This window comes from Sinocyclocheilus anshuiensis, unplaced genomic scaffold (genome assembly GCF_001515605.1).
Source record: "Sinocyclocheilus anshuiensis isolate Anshui unplaced genomic scaffold, SAMN03320099.WGS_v1.1 scaffold1803, whole genome shotgun sequence".
Classification (NCBI taxonomy): Eukaryota; Metazoa; Chordata; class Actinopteri; order Cypriniformes; family Cyprinidae; genus Sinocyclocheilus; species Sinocyclocheilus anshuiensis.
In genome coordinates this window covers 113,376-130,521 of record NW_015548301.1, presented here as the reverse complement: position 1 = coordinate 130,521, position 17,146 = coordinate 113,376, and the positions used below count along the sequence as shown (strand labels likewise).

General features: G+C 35.8%; 2 protein-coding genes across 2 annotated transcripts in view; both read left to right on the top strand.

Moving 5' to 3' along the window:
- The window catches only part of viml (vimentin like), a 12,983-nt gene extending 8,492 nt beyond the window's left edge, over positions 1-4,491 (top strand). Inside the window, exons 4-9 of the mRNA XM_016443857.1 lie at positions 572-733; positions 1,013-1,138; positions 2,253-2,473; positions 2,610-2,653; positions 2,745-2,830; positions 4,141-4,491. Of these exons, the coding sequence (XP_016299343.1) occupies positions 572-733; positions 1,013-1,138; positions 2,253-2,473; positions 2,610-2,653; positions 2,745-2,830; positions 4,141-4,182 (681 nt within the window). The 3' untranslated portion in view covers positions 4,183-4,491. The remainder of the gene's footprint in view (positions 1-571; positions 734-1,012; positions 1,139-2,252; positions 2,474-2,609; positions 2,654-2,744; positions 2,831-4,140) is intronic.
- A 1,590-nt stretch (positions 4,492-6,081) lies between these two features.
- LOC107656137 (calcium/calmodulin-dependent 3',5'-cyclic nucleotide phosphodiesterase 1C-like) overlaps positions 6,082-17,146 on the top strand; it is a 23,525-nt gene continuing 12,460 nt past the window's right edge. Inside the window, exon 1 of the mRNA XM_016443856.1 lies at positions 6,082-6,615. Within this exon, the coding sequence (XP_016299342.1) occupies positions 6,417-6,615 (199 nt within the window). The 5' untranslated portion in view covers positions 6,082-6,416. The remainder of the gene's footprint in view (positions 6,616-17,146) is intronic.

Genomic DNA, 17,146 nt, shown 5'->3' with positions numbered 1-17,146 from the left:
TTACAATTGTTATAATAAAATTAATCATTTCAAATAATATAATTTTAATTTTATAATTTAAGTGTAAGTAAAATATTAACACTTTTCTTTGTCTAATTTGCAATCATAAAACTGTATTATGTATATAAATTTTTTTATCATGATTATTATAATTAGAAGATTAATTTTATCATTAATAGTGTAAGTATAAAATTGTTAACTTTTAATGTCTACTTTGCAATCATAACACTGTATTATGTATATATTAAATTAATTAAAATAATAATAATTATTGTTATTAATAATAATTTATTTATAATTTAGCATAATTGATGTTCCTAACAAAAAGTCCAAGGATCTTTTCCTAGGGTGTTGAGGTGGGTTCAGAAAGCCAGAATGGAGGAATGGAGAACTTTTTCTTTTCTTGGAGATCTTTGTGTGCTAAAAAGTAACTGTTTACATATATTAATTACATCTATTAAAATGACGATGTTTAGCTCTATTTGTATGATCACAACACAAGAAAAGGAGGATGACAGATGCTCTTCAGAAAGCACTACATGGGAATCTCTGTCTCTCGCTCTGTCTGCAGGAGCTGGCTGAGCTGCAGGAACAGATCCAGGGCCAGCAGGTGCAGGTGGATATGGACATGGCCAAACCTGATCTGACAGCTGCTCTGAGAGACGTCCGACTGCAGTATGAGAACCTGGCAACCAAAAACATCCAGGAGTCGGAGGATTGGTACAAATCCAAGGTATTTAACATGAGCCTTTTCACCAGGGCTTTCCTCTATTTATCAACATTTATTTTCCTCTTCGGGTTCTTCGTTAGCTCTGTCTTGCTTCTAATTTTTTCTACAAGTCATAATTTTCAGATGAGCAAGTTCTGCTTTTAACTTTCATGTAAGGGATGAAATAATGGGCCGTTGTTCATTAAAATCACTTTTATGTTTAGTCACTTTTAGTTTAGTTCTTGTTCTTGTTTACAACCTCTGCCTATACCTTTGTTAACTTGTGTCTTCCTTCACTGTCAGTTTGCGGACCTGACGGAAGCGGCTAACAAGAGTAATGAAGCTCTGCGATTGGCCAAGCAGGAGGCCAATGAGTATCGGCGTCAGGTGCAGGTGCTCACCTGCGAGGTGGAAGCGCTCAAGGGAACCGTAAGCACTTACATTTACCTGTTAGACTTATTCTTTGGCCACAAATGTGATGACTGGGACTGTAACAACAAACCTCAGCACTCAAGGGGGCTATAGAGTTTTCCTCAAATGCCTGTGCCATGAAATGGGTTATTATTCAGGCGGCTAGCTATGAACATGACAAACTGATAATTTAACTAACCTTTCTCTTCAAACAGATGCTAAATCCATGATAGTAGTTCACTTGAAAGAGAAAACTGACTGTAGAAGAAGATCATCAAGCCGCGACCCACTTACCATATATATATATATATATATATATATATATATATATATACATATACTCATTAAGCCTGTCAGCATCTTATCTGACAGATACTGAATCTGGACAGCGTGTTTTTCTCTGGCACTCTTTACTTAAATTGCATATGAGCTTTCATGCACATCTTTTAAAATAAAAGTCTCGCATTAGAAAAACATTAAGAATTACGTTTTTTGTTGTTGATGTCGTTTCTTTGGCCGTACACTCTGCAACCCACCAGTTGAGAAACACTGGTTTACACTGCTATAGTGCCTCTTGTGGCAATGCTTAGAATAAATAATGAATTGAGCTCAGACAAATTTTATAATGACAAAATATATGAGCAACAAATTATAAACAAAAAATATAAATACAAATATTGAAGTGATTAGAAACATATTTTAGGACTATTAACATTTATTTTATGTTATCTATCTTCATTTTCTGAATAACAATACAAAATTTAATATTTCAAATATTATTCTGGATAGAAACATATTTTATTTTTGTTTTTCTTTAATTTATTTTGTTTTATTTTTATTTTGAGGTTGTGACCCAGACATGTTTATAGACATATTCTATAATACATAGTTTACTTTTTTTTTATTTTTGTAATTTATTTAACTTTTTGCATGGAACTAATATTTAATATTTGTAGGAACAGACCGGTAACAAGTTGGACAAAGTGTTTATTGTAATTCAATCATAGATTAAATTGTTAATACTGAATCTGAGACATTTTGTCTGTAGGTGTAGAAGAGCCTGATATTCCATGACTACCATAACATTACATCCACGTGTCCCTAAATCATTTTCTTTATATAAATAATGCAGAACGAGTCTCTGGAGCGTCAGATGAGGGAGATAGAGGAGAACTTTGCAATGGAGTCGTCGAGTTCCCAAGACAATATTGCTCAGCTGGAGGAGGACATACGGAACATGAAGGACGAGATGGCAAAACATCTGCGTGAGTATCAGGATCTGCTCAGCGTCAAGATGGCCCTGGACATCGAGATCGCCACCTACAGGAAGCTTCTGGAGGGGGAGGAGAGCAGGTGAACACTTAGTACATTAGTGCTCGATTCATTTATTGAGATGCTGCCGTTTCATGGACATGGTTTATTTTTGGGTTGAAACAACATGTTGTTATGTTTTATAAAATAATTTTACACTTTATTCTCTTGGATGTAGAATTTCAACCCCTCTTCCAAACTTCTCTTCCTTCAGTCTGAGAGGTAAGACATCAAGTCACCAATACATATCATAATGAAACATATAAAAATATGTTTGTACAGATTCATTGAAGATAATCTCGCATTTTGACAGAAACGATGCTTGAGTCCAAGCCTGTCATTGAAAATACATTTACTAAGAAAGTTCTTATTAAGACCATTGAGACCAGAGATGGACAGGTATGTGTTTGACTTACCACAGTATTTTCACACAGTCTTGCAATTATTAAGAAGTTAAAAGTTTTTAAACTACACCGAGTGTATCACTTACTGGGTGTATTTGACAAAAACATGTCCAGGTCACAACATACAGTTCATACATACTTAAATACATGAATGAATCAATAAATGAATGCTAATTCTGCTGTTTAATATATATATATTTTTTAATCGTTCAGAAAATTAAGCATGTGATAGGATCATGTTTTTGCAGTGTGACATTATTTTATTGACAATTAAGCACATTTCCCCCAAAATCTAATTATGTTATGCTAAGTAAAAAGGGTTGAAACAACAAAATACCTTAGGTCACAACTCCAAACTAAACTAAACTAAAAAATGAAATAAATATTTTAAGACCATTGAGACCAGAGATGGACAGGTATGTGTTTGACTTACCACAGTATTTTCACACAGTCTTGCAATTATTAAGAAGTTAAAAGTTTTTAAACTACACTGAGTGTATCACTTACTGGGTGTATTTGACAAAAACATGTCCAGGTCACAACATACAGTTCATACATACTTAAATACATGAATGAATCAATAAATGAATGCTAATTCTGCTGTTTAATATATATATATTTTTTAATCGTTCAGAAAATTAAGCATGTGATAGGATCATGTTTTTGCACTGTGACATTATTTTATTGACAATTAAGCACATTTCCCCCAAAATCTAATTATGTTATGCTAAGTAAAAAGGGTTGAAACAACAAAATACTTTGTCACAACTCCAAACTAAACTAAACTAAAAAAATGAAATAAATATTTTTACTTAGAAAATTAAGCATATGATAGGATTAATTTGCATTGTGCAAATTGTGAATTTTGCACAATTATGCACTTTCCTCCGGATTTTATAGTTTTATTTATCTTTTGATAATTGACACCTCTATGATCTCTATGACTCCTTACAATTTACAATATTAAGGTTTCTACAGTGAACCTGAAATAAATCTAATCTAATTTTAAGTCTATGATTTCATTTGGGTCTCTCATGAAAATTAAGTATATGACAGGATTAAGTTTTTGCATTTTGACATTATTATTATTCTTTCATTATTTTAGTGAAAATTAATCACTTCCCCCATGTTTTGTAATTCATTTATTTTTATTTTATAATTCACATTTATCTCTGTTAATCTCTCTCATTTACAATATTACATTTTGTGAACTTAAAAGTTCTACAATGAACCTGAAATCTAATTGCAAGTCAGTGATTTCATTTGGGTCTCTCATGAACACTTCCACTCTTCTCTTCCATTAAGGTGATCAATGAGTCCACTCAGAACCACGATGACCTGGAGTGAAATCTACTGTTATCATCCACTGCAAGCAACCAACTGCAGCACCTTTCTGTATCCCCACTATCAACTAAATCTAATGTGAACTACACACAATAACCTGCTTCAAAGTGCCTTTAAATCTGCCAAACCTTACAAGTATTTGAGCCTGTAGAGGAAATGTAGTGATAACACACAAGCAAAGAAACAGCATGACCTTTAGCGTACTGTGAATCTTTTTTATTGTCTGAACCTGCATTTATCTTCTAAATAGCATTTTTGAGCCAATGTGATTTTGTTTAAGCAAAATGCTTCAATAAAAACAATCAAAGAAGGGTTTGTATTCACAAAGAACCTCATTCTTTGTCTGAATGTTCATCCATGGGCTATTATTATTATTGTGGTAAATTTGCAAAAAACAAATTACATTTTTTTTTACAAAGTAAAACAGTAAAAACCTCAATATCAAAAATCCTAAATCCAAAAAGAATATTTAAATTATTCCATTTTACACAAAGGTCTCTCATTACTCTGTTCCTGGTCTTGGGTTTGAAGCCCATCACTGCCATCTTGTGGACCAGAAAATAGGTGCACCCTCAAGTTTAAGTGTTTTAATGGACCTTTTCTAAACAAGGTGCTTCTCTTAGTGAGGAGCATCCATGTCCTCTATTAGTGGTTCATGTGGGACAGGATGTGTGTTCCTGTCTGTTTGTTGCAGTGATGGAGATTTGTACTCCCTGGACACGAGTGTTTCTGTTCCTGTTCACTCCCAGGGAAGCACACCGAGTGCTCATGTCATGTGTTTGGTGTCATAACCCAATGGCATTTTTAAAGGAATAGCTCACCTAAAAATCATTTACCACGTCATTACAAATGCATATGACTGTCTTTCTTCTGTGTAATACAAAAGGAGAATTTTTAAAGAATGTTCATGGTACATATTAACTCAGAGAGAGAAGATAGTGATTAAAGGGCTGTCAAGCTACAAAAAAGTATCATAAAAGTAGTCCATACAACTCATCCACTACATTTTGAGTCGGCCAAAGCCATACAATTGCTTTGAGTGATGGACAAACTGAATTTTAAGTTGCTATGTTCTACAATCTACCCATTTGTCATTTGTCAAATCTCATTTACACTCGTTTTCACATATTCATAGGTTCAACGTCAGTTATTTCAGACAACGGGTACTCATGCATCCTCTGGCCAATTGAAGCAAACTTGAATTGTTTTACTTTTAAAAAATACATGTAAGTGCAACTTGGGCCAGCGACAAACTAGCTATCAGCTGATCACACCAGTTTAAGGTGGTCAGCTTGGTTAGTAACATATGGGTCAACCAGCTACTCATTAGTAAATGGATCTCTTATGACCAGTAATAGCTAGAAACCAGCTATCAAACTGGATTTTGCATCAAGGATGAGAAAGGAAATAGAGAAATACGGTTGCTACCAGTGTTGGGGAAAGTTACTTTTAAAAATAATGCATTACAATATTGCGTTACTCCCTGAAAAAGTAACTGTGTTACTTAGTAAAAATAACTCAGACATTTTCCTTGTAAACTAAAAAGTAATCAGTTACTTTACTAGTTATTTGAAAAAGTAATCTGATTACGTAACTCGCGTTACTTGCGTTACCCACAACACTGGTTGCTACTTCATGAAATGAAACCAAAATTTTATATAGGCCTAGCCTATTTCTGATAAAATTTTTGAAATACGTTTTTTTTGTAAAAGCAAAACTGTAAACAAACAGGGCGTAGGCTATAAACGTACATACTGAACTAACGGATATGCTAATGTTGATTTCCAATGTTAAACCCCTTTATAAATAGGCTATTATTTATTTTTAATTGTGAAAGTAATTGTATATTCGCAGCTCGCCAGTGTCGGATTTCATTAATGTGACACACTTGACAGACTAATTACAGATGCTTGTTTTCAACGCTCTCGACCCCAGAGACTCGTGTTTGCCAAACTAACTTTATTCATGTGACGACGGCTTCTCTCGGGAAAGCGCTGGAGATTTCCGCTGGTTTTCGTCGTTTCCAGCTGACAAAATGACTTACAGATAGACCGAACCGAATGCGAGGAAAGTGGATCAGCACATGTTTAACGCTCAGAGGACACGGTTTGCTTAGTAGCCTATCATATCATTTAATGAGGACGCCACAGCAATGACAGAGTCTGAATCCGAGTCATGGAGTGTGTAACCGTGTTTCCAGAGCAGACGGTCAGTCAGCTGAAGGCTGTTTGGCAGAGATGGGCTCAGTGACCTCAGCTTTCACCAGGTCTCGCAACACGTTGGTCAAAGTGGGTTCGGAGCCGCAGAAAGATCCGTACGGGAAAACGCGGCGCGGGTCCGGTGTGATCGCAAAGCAAACTAGCAAACAACCGCTGGCGCGGAAAACAACCGGCGCCTCCAGAGCAAACACGCCACAAGCTCCTGCGTCTTCTACAGGTGAGTTTCTGTCAGCTTCTGTCATCATTCATATCCGTATGAAGGTGGATTTATGGAGTGGATTAAAGCATACAAAGCGATAATGGTTTGATTTATGTTTTTGTTATAATTGTTTTGTTTAATTACAGCAGCCCCAAAAGTAGAACTAGCCTACTTGGAGTCTTAAAGGGATAGTTCACCCAAAAATGAAAATTTGATCATTATACGACTGATAGACTGCAACAGTTAAAGTTAAAAATCATCAAATGTGTTCTACTGAAGAAACAAAGTCACCTACATCTTGGATGGCCTGAGGGTAAACAGATAAACATAACATTTTCATTTTTGGATGAACTATCCCTTTAAGACGTTTATAAAGGTCATTGCATTACATATCAAAATATCAAACCAAAACAAAATGGAATTCTTCCAAAAGAGTTGTTCACCCAGGTTTTGCAGTTACTTTTAGGGTCACGTGACGGTTAGGCTTATTGTTTGGTCATTGACAGAACAGTTTGGCTAATATCATGTCTGACATGTAACTGTAAAAATTCTTATAGGCTGAAATTGTTTTTTTTTCTTTTTCTTTTTAATAAGTAGTGAAATTTAACATACATATTTAGAATATTCAGAAAACAATTCGTAACAAAATGACTTTTTACACGGAAAATATTTTCAATTTATGAAAGATTTAATTCATAAATTAAAATATATACATTTTTTATATTTTTGTGGGACTTAAAGTGTATATATATGTGTGCTTTAATAAAGGCTTTTGAAGTCTTAAAGTTATTTAAAAATAATACATAATTCATATATTAAAGCTGCAGTCTGTAACTTTTTTTGGGTTAAAAATGATCCGAAATCAATATTTGAATGCTGCAGGTGCGGATCGTTTATAGCCTTTTCTCACAGCAGCTGGAATAATTAAATGTATCATTTTGATGGCGGATTGTAATCCAGAAAGGATTATGTGTTTATGAAACGCATGTGAATGAAATTAAATTATATTCCAGTTTTAAATGTGCGTCTGGTTACAGATAGCCTGGGATTACACAAGATTTGTATTTTAAAGACAACCAGTTCGAAGGGAGCATAATTTGTTTTTTGGGTTCAAAGAATTTCTTAATATGAAATTCGAATAATATTACAATTAGAGATTAGACTGTACAGAAATCTACTCTCTTATACACACTATACTCATAGTCACGCAATACTGATGTTGTTAAAATTAATCATTTGAGAATAAAGTACAACAATAATAATTTGCATGGTTTGATGTGATATGAGCTAACCGATCTTTAGATTAAATCACTATTGTAGCACGATTTATTGTAATGCTTTTTTTCCTCAGTTGGTCAGAACAAACGTAGCAGACTTGTTACTTACTTGTTCAGATGGCAATATACGGTGAAAATTCTTATTTGGGTCATATATTCCAAGACGTAGGCTAGAATCTGTGATTACGAAGTACAGTAAATATCCACACCGGTGCGGTGACTGACTACCACACACACACACACATACTCCTCAAAATGTTAGATTCAGCCGCGCTGGAGCCGTGCCGCCTCACAACCCACGCAAGGAAGATAATTCCGCAAACAGCTGCAATTCCAGGTTTTCAAACAGAGATGGCGGGCAAAACTTACGGACTGCAGCTTTAAATAAGCAGTTCATTTTTTAAAAATATTATTCATGATACTTTCAAAAAGTACTTTATTAATGGTCAAGAAGTGAGTTCTTCATCAACTGCGATACATACTCTGACACAATTTTGGACGCTTGTGTGACAAGGTCAATAAGTTGTTGACCTTTGACCTTTTCTGAAAAAGCATGTTGAAAATGTGTGGATAATCATGACTCAAAAATTACTGATTTATGTTTGTAATTTTATAAAAATTATTTTTATTCATTTATTTGTTTTTGTGAAAATAAGATTGTTATATAAGTTATGATTGGCTATCGTAATAATTTTTTTATCAACATTAATATATTTTTAAGTGAGCTCAAGTGTCCAGATCCTCTTTTGGGGTTCCCTGTATTTATCTGCCTCTATTAGGTAATTGTGGAATTTAAGCGCATGCCTTCATGAGACGGGTGGGAAACGGGTGTCTGCTCATTTTGGGTCAAAAACGGGGGTGATAGCGGCCATTTATCTGCACATTAGAGAGTTCAGGCACTTCTGCGGAGCAGATGAGAAAAACGCTTCATAATGGGATGATCAGTGATGTGCCGCTGCGATTCTTTTGAAGGGTCCAGATCCGTGTTTGAACTCTGATGTTAGAATAACAGTCCTCATGATGCTTTATATAGCACAAGTGTTTTTCAGATGGATTTTTACACAAGTCTAAAATGGACATAACCATGCAAGCTTATTTTTATGAGTTCAGTCTGCTGTTGAAAATGTATATATAAAGGTTTATTTAGTACATTTATAAGATACACTACCTTTCAAAAACTTGGAGTCTGTAAGATTTCTTAATGTTTTTGAATTAAGTCTCTTATACTGACAAAGGCTGCATTCATTTAAAAAAAATACAGTAACTACAGTAATATTGTGAAATATTATTACAATTTAAAATAATTGTTTTCATTTTAAAATATACTTTTTCCTGTGATCAAAGCTGAATTTTCAGCATCATTACTCCAGTCTTCAGTGTCACAGGATCCTTCAGAAATCATTCTAATATTCTGATTTGCTGCTCAAGAAACACTTATTATTATTATTATTATTATTATTATTATTATTATTATTATTATTATTATTATTATTATTATTATTATTATTATTATTATTATTATTATTATTATTATTATTATTATTATTATTATTATTAATGTTTATAATAATAATATATTTGTTTAATAATAAACAATAATAATTAGCAATTATTATTAATGAATTTGGTTGTGTTGCTTAATATTTTTGTGAATTTTTTTTCGTGAAACTTCAGCTAATAGAAAGTTCAAAAGAACAACATTTATTTGATATCTTTTGCAACATTTATAAATGTCTTTACTGACATTTTAATCAGTTTAATCTGTCTTGCTGAATTAAATTAATTTCTTTCAAAAACAATTTTTTCTTCCCCAAACTTTTGAATGGTAGTGTATATGCAAAGGTGAAGACCTCATCATAACAAAATATGAAAATGGATATTATACTTAAAGAAAATAATATATTTTAAGTGACTTTTCTGGCCTGTTCCAAGTTTTTAAGAAGTCCTTTTTTGATATCCCACTTCTCTGTCCCCTTTTCACCTGACCGCTAAAGGAAGAAGTGACCCTCGAGGGTGACTAAAATATCACCTGTAGCTCTATGTTTCATGGTTACCATGAAGCAGTGACAGTAAAGTCTCCCGCTGAGGTCCCTGAGAGGAAGGTTTTTCTCCCTCTACAGCATCTCTAGAGAGTCACAGGTGGGGAGACACCAACCAACACAGTGACCGAATGTTACGTTTAGATCAAAACAAAACACCTGGAGCTCTGTGCTATGTTGTAAGAGTTGGAGGTGTGGTAAGGTGTCCCGAGTCCAAATTTGACAGTACACCCTTAAACATAAAGGTTCTTCATTGCCAACTTTGGTTCCATGAAGAACCTTTAACATCCATGGAAACTTTCCTTTATTTTTTCACTTTATAGTGTGTACAAAAAAAAAAAAACTTCTTTAGATTATAAAAATGTTCTTTACACTAAGAAAAAGGGGTTCTTTTAAGAACTTTTTTTGGGAAACCAAAAATGGTTCTTCTAAGACATTGCTGCAAAAAAAAAAAAAAAAACCTTTTGAAAGCTTTATTTTTAGGAGTGCATTATGTAGCCTGTCACATTTCAACTCAAGCAGTCTGTGTCGTTCCTGCATGTCTGGATGAGACAGACACAGACACCTGCTATGAATAATTAGGGCTTTGTTATTTAAATAATGAGTGATGTGTGTGAACATTGTAACTTGCATTTTCAAACTTTTTTTAATTACTAAAACTGGCAGTGGCATTATACAATAATTATATAAATTATATAAAACAATAAATACAGTAACTTAAAGGTGTAATAGGTGATTGTTTTCAGAAACATTTTTTGTTATGCTGGTTGAAAGTCTCTTCACATCCCGATAGCAATCATTAAGTTAAGTGGTCTAAATGTATTTATCTGTATTTATATATTCTGTGGAAGGCGTAGGACCAAGAAATGTTCGTCCAATCAAAACGCTCGGTCCGAGCGTTTTAATTGGCTTTCCTAACTGCCTGTCAACATATGTATTTGCATACCTATGAGCACACTGTTCGCGCAGACAGGATACGTCATCAGCGCGTTCACGCACGCTGTGCAGACAGAGCGAGAATGGCAGACAAACATCAACAACCAGAACTTCCTTCCTGGTATTGTAGTACTTTTATTAACTGTACTATAAAGTTTTCTCACCGGTGAATGACACATGATGTAGCCCAGTGGTTCCCAAATCCAGTCCTCGCACAAGGGAAGCAGGGGAAATCCGTTGAAGTTTACTTCACTTCGGAACATTCATTCACGGATTTGCGCTGCGCAGCGTCTTCACACACAGACGAAACTTACTAGAGAAGTGTGAAATAATATACCTCTGTAAATAAATACTATTTAAATTCACGTCTCACACACTTTAATGCCCTTTGTATGGAACATATACGCTCGTTTCGAACTGGAATCATGGCGGAATATAAGTGATGTACATTTCCCAGGGCACTCACGGTCGAATAGAACAAACATCGCACGTCTGGATGGCGATTGCAGGGAGGGTGGGATGTTCGCTTTCAGTGCTATCAGGCTAAAGTTAGCATTTTCCATGATCTCCTACTACACCTTTAATTTCATGATTCTGAGAAAGTTTAAAGGGGTCATGAACTGAGAAATATAAATTTTTGATCTTTTGACCGGTTATTGTACTATAAAAACATCCTGTAAGTTTCAGAACTCGAAACTTTCTCGTTAGTCTAAAAACAGCTTATGTTGAAGGTAGTGTGCCAAAACGACAGCTTTTGGAATGTTCTACTCTATGATGTAATAGTGTGAATAAACACCGCCTCCGCAGAAGATGATCAACGCCTGCTTCTACATCACTGCCTGTTTAGCCCCACCCACCGATTCTCACATGTAGTGTTTACGAGAGAGGCAAATGCGCAGATCTATGCAGAAACAAAACGATACAGTGCCAATGCAGTGCCAAGCTGTGGAAAAACTCTTTGCATTGCCTTCCTTTTGATCCCAATGTTGGGAAAGAGTGGATGAACCTTATTTTGAATGAAGATCCAGACCGAGTCAGTAAGGTCCTTGGTCCTTTGTTCACTTCATTTTACTGTGCATTCGTTTACAAGCATGGCAATTCGACACTGGATTTTCAGAAAGATTGAAACTAGATTTATTTTGAAATAATTTTTAGTTAAAGTAATGGAAAACATGTTACTATGGCATATTGTTCTACATTTTACAAAGTAGTTGCTAAGGGAACATTTCTCATTTTAATTTAGTTTAACTTGATGTAGTAAAATAACGAAAACTGAAATGAAATGTAATTAATAACTATATTTAAAAAAATTTGTATCATTTAAAAAAATGATACAAATAAAATAAGATAAAAGCAGAATGAGACAAAAGTACAGTTAACTATGGGTTTAACAGTAATTTTGTGTTATTGACAGTCCGTTTAGTCATAATACGAATAATAATATTAGCAAATAACCCTTATTTGTCTTAGTAGGCTGCTATAGGCTCATTTTCGCTCTCTCTTTTTTCAGAATCAGAACCGAATCCCGTTAGTGATTTCATGTTAGTATTCATCAGTAAAAGATCATTTAATCTTTTTAATTAACATTCATGTGATTTCAGCGTATTTCCGCTCTGTCTGTGACATTCACACACAACACATAAACATTAGAAATAAACAGTGTGGATTGTATATGTTCACAGTGAACATGAGCTCCAGATTTTGTCACGTTGCATTACATTAACCTCAGGATCTCTTCAATGCTGTGGGAAAAAGCCTTGGCTGGTTGCCTAGTGACCAGCATTCACAATAGAGACATCATAAACATGAGCTGACCTCACGCACAAACACAAACAAGCTCACAACTTCAGCGATGACTGGAAGCTCATTAAAGCTCTTTCAGGAAAGACCAGACGAGATTTGATTGCCACTATAAGAATCTCAGCTACTAAACAGCACACCAAATCAACAAACATCTTCATATGCATTCATTAAAGCTATGAATAATATCTTATTTTATCTGGAGAAGAAGAACCATTTCCCAGATATGTGACTCTCTGATGCAAGCAATGGTAGAATGGGACCTGAATTCACTCTTCGCTGTTTTTTGTGGGTGGTGGTATAGTGGTTAATGCTTATAGGGTTTAATGCTAATCACAAATTCTATTCTATTCTATTCTATTCTATTCTATTCATGGTTAACATATTAATTATACATTAATCTTACAGATTTGGCCTCTGTTTTTAATAGGAATGAATATTAATGCTAAAATATATTAAAATAGAATAATAATATTTCAAAATATTACAGTTGTTACTGTATTTCTTAATCAAATAAATGCAGCCCTGAAGATTTAAAGAAATTTCTTTTAATAACATTCCAAAAATATTAATAAATATTTTAATAAAAATTCCTTAATTAATATGTTAATTTATTATATTAAATATATGTATTTTGTGATACACACAATAGTATACACTGCTCAAAAAAATGAAAGGAACACTTTGAAAACGCATCAGATCTCAATGGGGAAAAATATCATGCTGGATATCTATACTGATATGGACTGGGTAATGTGTTAGGAACGAAAGGATGCCACATCGTTTGATGGAAATGAAAATGATCAACCTACAGAGGGCTGAATTCAAAGACACCCCAAATATCAAAGTGAAAAAATTATGAAGCAGCTAGAAGCTAGTCCATTTTGCTGAAATTTCATTGCAGTAACTCAAAATGGTACTCAGTAGTTTGTATGGCCCCCACGTGCTTGTATGCATGCCTGACAACGTTGGGGCATGCTCCTAATGAGACGATGGATGGTGTCCCTAGGGTATTTCCTCCCAAAACTGGACCAGGGCATCACTGAGCTCCTGGACAGTCTGAGGTGCAACATAATGTCCCAGAGGTACTGGATTTAGGTCAGGCGAGCGTGGGGGCCATTTAATGGTATCAATTCCTTCATCCTGCATAATCTCGCCACATGAGGCCGGGGATTGTCATGCACCAGGAGGAACCCAGGACCCACTGCACCAGCGTAGGGTCTGACAATGGGTCCAAGGATTTAATCCCGATACCGAATGGCAGTCAGGGTGCCATTGTCTAGCCTGTAGAGGTCTGTGCGTCCCTCCATGGATATGCCTCCCCAGACCATCACTGACCCACCAACAAACTGGTCCTGCTGAACGATGTTACAGGCAGCATAACGTTTTCCACGGCTTCTGCAGATCCTTTCACATCTGTCACGTGCTCAGGGTGAACCTGCTCTCATCTGTGAAAAGCACAGGGCTCCAGTGGCGGACCTGCCAATTCTGGTGTTCAGTGGCAAATGCCAATCTAGCTCCACGGTGCCGGGCAGTGAGAACAGGGCCCACTAGAGGACGTCGGGCCTCAGGCCACCCTCATAAAGTCTATTTCTGATTGTTTGGTCAGAGACATTCACACCACTGGCCTGCTGGAGGTCATTTTGTAAGCTCATCCTGTTCCTCCTTGCACAAAGGAGCAGATACTGGTCCTGCTGATGGGTTAAGGACCTTCTACGGCCCTGTCCAGCTCTCCTAGAGTAACTGCCTGTCTCCTGGAATCTCCTCCTTGCTCTTGAGACTGTGCTGGGAGACAGCAAACCTTCTGGCAATGGCACTATATTGATGTGCCATCCCGGAGGAGTTAGACTGCCTGTGCAACCTCTGTAGGGTCCAGGTATCGCCTCATGCAGTAGTGACACTGACCCTAGCCAAATGCAAAACTAGTGAAAAAAAGTCAGAAAAGATGAGTAGGGAAAAAATGTCAGTGGCCTCCACCTGTAAAACCATTCCTGTTTTGGGGGTCGTCTCATTGTTGCCCATCTAGTGCACCTGTTTTTAATTTAATTAACACCAAAGCAGCTGAAACTGATTACTACTGCTACTTAACTGACTAGGGCCCGTAGTCACAAAACATTTGATCAATCTCAATCTTTACTTTATTTGTCCCTCATGAGGGAATTTTGTTTTGGGCAATACAGGTAAAACTGCACAACAAAGTACCAACATTAATAATAACAGTCACACAGTTGTGTCCCCTGAATCCGAGTTTAACAGCTTTGTAGCCAAAGGAACAAAATAGTTTTTATAACGGTTATATCTAGACATCGGAGTACGAAAACGTCGACCAGATGGAAGTAATTCAAATTCTTGCTGAAGCACATGAGAAGGGTCCCGAGTCATTTTCATTGCCTGTTTAAGAATAACCTTATTAAAAACAGACTGAAAATTGGGGTAAACCCTCAGACCAACCACTTTCATAGCAGTACACATCAAACGGTTCAGCTGAGATCTAAGAGTAACTTTCAAATTACCAAACCAGGCCGCTATACCGTACAGTAAGATGGATTCAATACAAGCATTATAAAACAACAACTTGACCCTCTGAGCCACCCCAAATAATCTAAGCCTCCTTAAAAAGTACATTTTTTGTTGCACCCTACACAGATTATGCACATGCACCTCCCATGAAAGTTTATTATCCATAAACAAACCTAAATATTTGTATGAAGCAACCTGTCTAACAGGCTTGTTGTTAATCATGATAGGTGAGTGATTGCCTACTGATTTATAATCAAAGATAATTTCCTCTGTTTTACTAACATTAATTACAAGACTATGTTCTTTACTCCATAACACAAAGTCAGCAATCTCTGTAGTGTAACACTGAAGGTCCTCATCCTTGTACAAACGACCAAGAATGGCAGTATCATCTGAAAATTTAATGACAATATTCCCCGGATGGTGACCGTTATATTCATTTGTGTACAATGTAAATAAGAGTGGTGAACAAACACACCCCTGGGGAACACCAATACTAATGGGCCGACATTCGGAGAAAGTCTGCTTGATTTTAACTTGTTGAGTCCTATCCGTAAGAAATGCATGGAACCATTTAATGTTATATGGATTAACAGCCATACTATTTAGTTTGGAGAGCATAACATTAATTACAAGACTATGTTCTTTACTCCATAACACAAAGTCAGCAATCTCTGTAGTGTAACACTGAAGGTCCTCATCCTTGTACAAACGACCAAGAATGGCAGTATCATCTGAAAATTTAATGACAATATTCCCCGGATGGTGACCGTTATATTCATTTGTGTACAATGTAAATAAGAGTGGTGAACAAACACACCCCTGGGGAACACCAATACTAATGGGCCGACATCTGGAGAAAGTCTGCTTGATTTTAACTTGTTGAGTCCTATTCGTAAGAAATGCATGGAACCATTTAATGCTATATGGATTAACAGCCATACTATTTAGTTTGGAGAGCATAAGGTGTGGCTTCACGGTATTAAAAGCAGAGCTCAGATCGAGAAAAAGCAACCTGGCATAAGCCTTTGGATCCTCCAAATGTTTTAAAACATGATGCACCACAGTAATGATCGCATCATCAGTGCCCCTGTTGATTTGATAAGCGAACTGATAAGGATCAAGATGGTCCTTGACCTCTTCCTTAAGCCTCCACACCATAATCCTCTCCAAACACTTCATCACAATACAAGTTAAGGCAACTGGGCGATAATCGTTGTACTCCTGAGGACTAGGTCTCTTTGGAACTGGTATAATAATTGATTTTTTCCAAATAGCTGGTATAATATGTAGATCAATAGACCTCTGAAAAATATCCACCCATGCTGGGGCTAGTTCCTCTGCAAAAGTTTTTAAAATAGAAGCAGAAAGTCCATCTGACCCAGAGGTCTTTTTAATGTCAAGACCTTTAAAAACCTTAACAACATCAGTCAAAGTCATTTGAGGTTTTGATACAGAATCTTACCACTAAGAGTTCTCCTAAATAGCAGTAAAAGTTTTTAGCTAAGAGTTTTCTTTTAAAACCTATTCACAAAGCTGCTGAGACAAACTTTTACTAAGGAATAGAGAGAAGTCTTAAGTTAAGAGTAAGGGCGGGGTTGACCTCGTTGATATGGATGATGTCGGCATGCTTGCTTACTATGCACACAATGATTGGCTGATAGGGGTCTTTGTCAGAGATTTATTCATAAAGAGCAAGAGGGTGGCTAACCGCACACTGATCCACTCAAGACTAAAAAGACTAAAAAGTCTACAAAAACATCTTTTTAATTTTTATAAATTGCATTGTGCAAAAGTGCAAAGTGCATGTGAATTTAAAAAATGGACACGAGCAAGCAAGCAAACGTTTCAGCACATTGCAATCTTCAGTGCTCCACTTTTGCACAATGCCATTTATAAAAATTAAAAAGATGTTTTTGTAGACTTTTTATTCTTGAGTGGATCAGTGTGCGGTTAGCCACCCTCTTGCTCATTTTC